Source organism: Primulina eburnea, chromosome 10, assembly GCF_022965805.1.
Source record: "Primulina eburnea isolate SZY01 chromosome 10, ASM2296580v1, whole genome shotgun sequence".
Lineage (NCBI taxonomy): Eukaryota > Viridiplantae > Streptophyta > Magnoliopsida > Lamiales > Gesneriaceae > Primulina > Primulina eburnea.
This window is the reverse complement of record NC_133110.1, coordinates 17457854-17460821: the sequence shown is the minus strand read 5'-3', so window position 1 is coordinate 17460821 and position 2968 is coordinate 17457854. Positions and strand designations below refer to the sequence as shown.

At 35.6% G+C, this 2968-nt stretch overlaps 1 protein-coding gene across 1 annotated transcript; it reads right to left on the bottom strand.

Annotated features, from left to right (window-relative positions):
• Positions 1–398: 398 nt before the first annotated feature.
• LOC140803829 (uncharacterized protein At5g01610-like) lies at positions 399–1885 on the bottom strand. The gene is made up of 2 exons (XM_073159699.1): positions 1299–1885; positions 399–844 (listed from the first exon to the last, which is right to left on the bottom strand). Exons 1-2 carry the CDS (start codon positions 1773–1775, stop codon positions 761–763), a joined length of 561 nt encoding a protein of 186 aa, XP_073015800.1. The 5' UTR covers positions 1776–1885; the 3' UTR covers positions 399–760.
• Between the last annotated feature and the right edge of the window lie 1083 nt (positions 1886–2968).

The following is a 2968-nucleotide window of genomic DNA, read 5'->3' as shown; positions in this document are numbered from 1 at the left end:
GTTTATATTGTATGAAGTATGAATGCAATTTTACATTCTATCAGATTTAGAAAATGCATTAACATCAATTATCAACCTTGAGTGGCTGTTTTCATTTTCTCTCCCCAATTAAGTCTGCTCAAATAATTGAGGGACCATTAAAGAAGCACCATTATGATCCAGACTACATGTGCTCAAATGCGCCATTCAACATCATCACCCATATTTTTTCGTTTGCTGTATTTTGCAATGATTCTTGTGAAATTTCCTAGGTTCAAATCTTCATCCAGGAACATCATGGTATGGACAACTTCTCTGCATAATCTCGCATGTTATACAGAATGGCCTACAAAACAGTGTGATCACACAACAACATCAACTCCTGCTGCATCGCGAATGAGTTGCCAGGGTGCCGATGATGCGCAAATGTAAAATAAATAAATTAATTCTTATTTCTTCAAAGATACAAGAATGTGTAAACAATTCAACAGTAGTGTTTATTCGCGTCGATCCCAATCTCCTGATTCACCAAGCTTGATCCTCCGGCGTGGTCGTTTCCTCCTGGATGCCTCCCATTCAAATTTAAGCTTATTGCATCAAAGACAGGAGTGCTTGCTTGAAAACTTTGCGGACTTAAGTACTTCGCGGACTCACGTAGCAAGCACACTGGAAATGACTGAATATGACATGTAACCCAGACTGACTCTGCAGATCTGTAAATACAAGATGAAGACTACTCTATTTGATTGAGCTATTGTGCAATGTTTTGCCCCTGCGAAGTCTACAATATTGTCATTCCAGCGGCTGCGGCTGCGGCTGAGGCATTATCCTGATCATGCTCGAGTCTAATCTTTGCCGGTACGATCTGGTAATAAAGACACAACAATCAGCTCTTCTGCTTATGGCCACATTTGAAAATATCGGAAGAGGAAGAACATGAAAACAGAACAACTCAAGCAAATCGATGCTATCGAAAAAACCAACCGAACTCTGATGTTTAAATAAAAATTCCAAAAGGAAAGTGGGAATCTAACACAAGCATCTACATTATTGACGGATGGGGAAAGATTCAATCTTTTTTTGCATCTTTTAAGCAAAAAATGTAACTGGCCCCAATCCAGATCATTAGTCAGCTCCAGTGATCTTAAATGAAATGAACACCCCGCATTGCAAAAGATATTCGTTATCTAGATATTCTTGCTCATAACAAGAACACCCAGAATCTAAGAAATAGAAAATCCCCCAAAATTTATAAAGAAAGGGGACAACCAATAGAAAGAGAATTTGAAGAAAATTGAAGGGAAAATCGAATATTTGACCTTTGAAACAGTCTCCTCGAGATCCGGCGCCGAAACAGGCAAACAATCCCTTGGAGTTTCAAAAGAAGACAGTGAAAACTGCTTCGAAACAACACCCACATCAAAGTAAATCAATCCGGAGCTGGGAATATCGACCCGGATTTCGATCACCGGAAACCACAAAAACAAATCCTGTACCGAAATACCCGACAACTCATTGATCTTCCCGTCACTCAGAGCGCCAGTTACATTCATATCGTAGCGCAATTCACTCTCGAACTTGGAATAGCACGCTTGATCCAAGTGAACCTCAAATTTCCCAGAATCTTCGAAACTGAAATTGCTTATGCCCTTAGGCAGCAATCCAATGGGCAGCCCGTAAAGCTTGAGAACTTCGTAGATGGATGTTTCTGATTCATTAGGAGCTGCTTCTGATAGTAACGATAGACATACGAAAAGGGCCGTCAGTGGGATGAAGAAATGGCGTAAAGGGAGCATCTTTTTAGCAGCAGTTCTCGAAAGTTATGGCATGGAAAACTTCCCGGGCTCAGGGTCCAAGGAGAGATTCGGGGTCAGGATGGAGAAGAAGAGGGGAGAGGATGAATTATTGGTGACGAAAATGGGGTCCATGCTTTTGGGGTCTTCATTTCCACATTGGACTAGCCAGTTCCTTGGCAAGGGTAAAGTGGGGATTTCGCGCTCGACAAAATATTTTGTCCACGTGTCAGTTATTGATTGTGTGTAGCAAGTTCCACGTTCGGATTTATTCATACCAAAGATCATAAAAAAAAATTTAATACAATGTGAAAAATAAGACCGTTTCACGGATTTTAATATGTGAGATAGGTTAACTCTGGATTGGTTCAACCAAATAAATAAATTTGTTTGAGTTACTCTGCTATAAGGAATTATTTTAAAATAAGTTACATTGGATCAAGATTTATGTATTACAATTAACGAAAAAGCTTATATGAAATGATCACACATGTCAATTTTTTGAAACATATCACTTGTTCGATTGATATATAAAAATTAATATTTTTTTATGTCAAAAATATTACTTTCCACTTCTAATATGAATCGGAGCTATCTGGTTTATATGAGACCAACTCAATAAATTTTGGAATAGTATATTTAGGATACTAAAGTTTGTGAGATGTTTTTATATATTAAATTAGTAGAGAAGTACCTTTAAAAAATAAATTAGGATGACCTGATCTTTATTTTATTTTACTTTTTTAAAAAGAAAAAGAAATGGCTTGAAAACGAACAAATAACTATTTGTTTTGACACTTAAATTCTTATAGCTTGTCTTGGGTTCGAAATTTTGCAGTATATATTTTTTAGAATCTATTTTAAGGTGATTTAAAACCTTTTAACTTTGGTCGAAAAATGATGTCATACATATATTATATATTATTATTATATCTACACTTATACATTATGACACTGTTTGGTACATGGGATAAGGGTGAAATTGATAAATAATCCCTCTTACACCATGTTTGGTACTTTTTTAAAAAACTCATGATACTTGATAAATTAATTTTGAGAAGGATAAGACATCTTTTGTAAGAGATGTGATAATTTTAATGTAATGATAAAATACATTACAAATGACTTAATTACTCTCAATTTAAATACATTTAAATTAATGTTAAATATTTATTAAATACATACATATATACAAA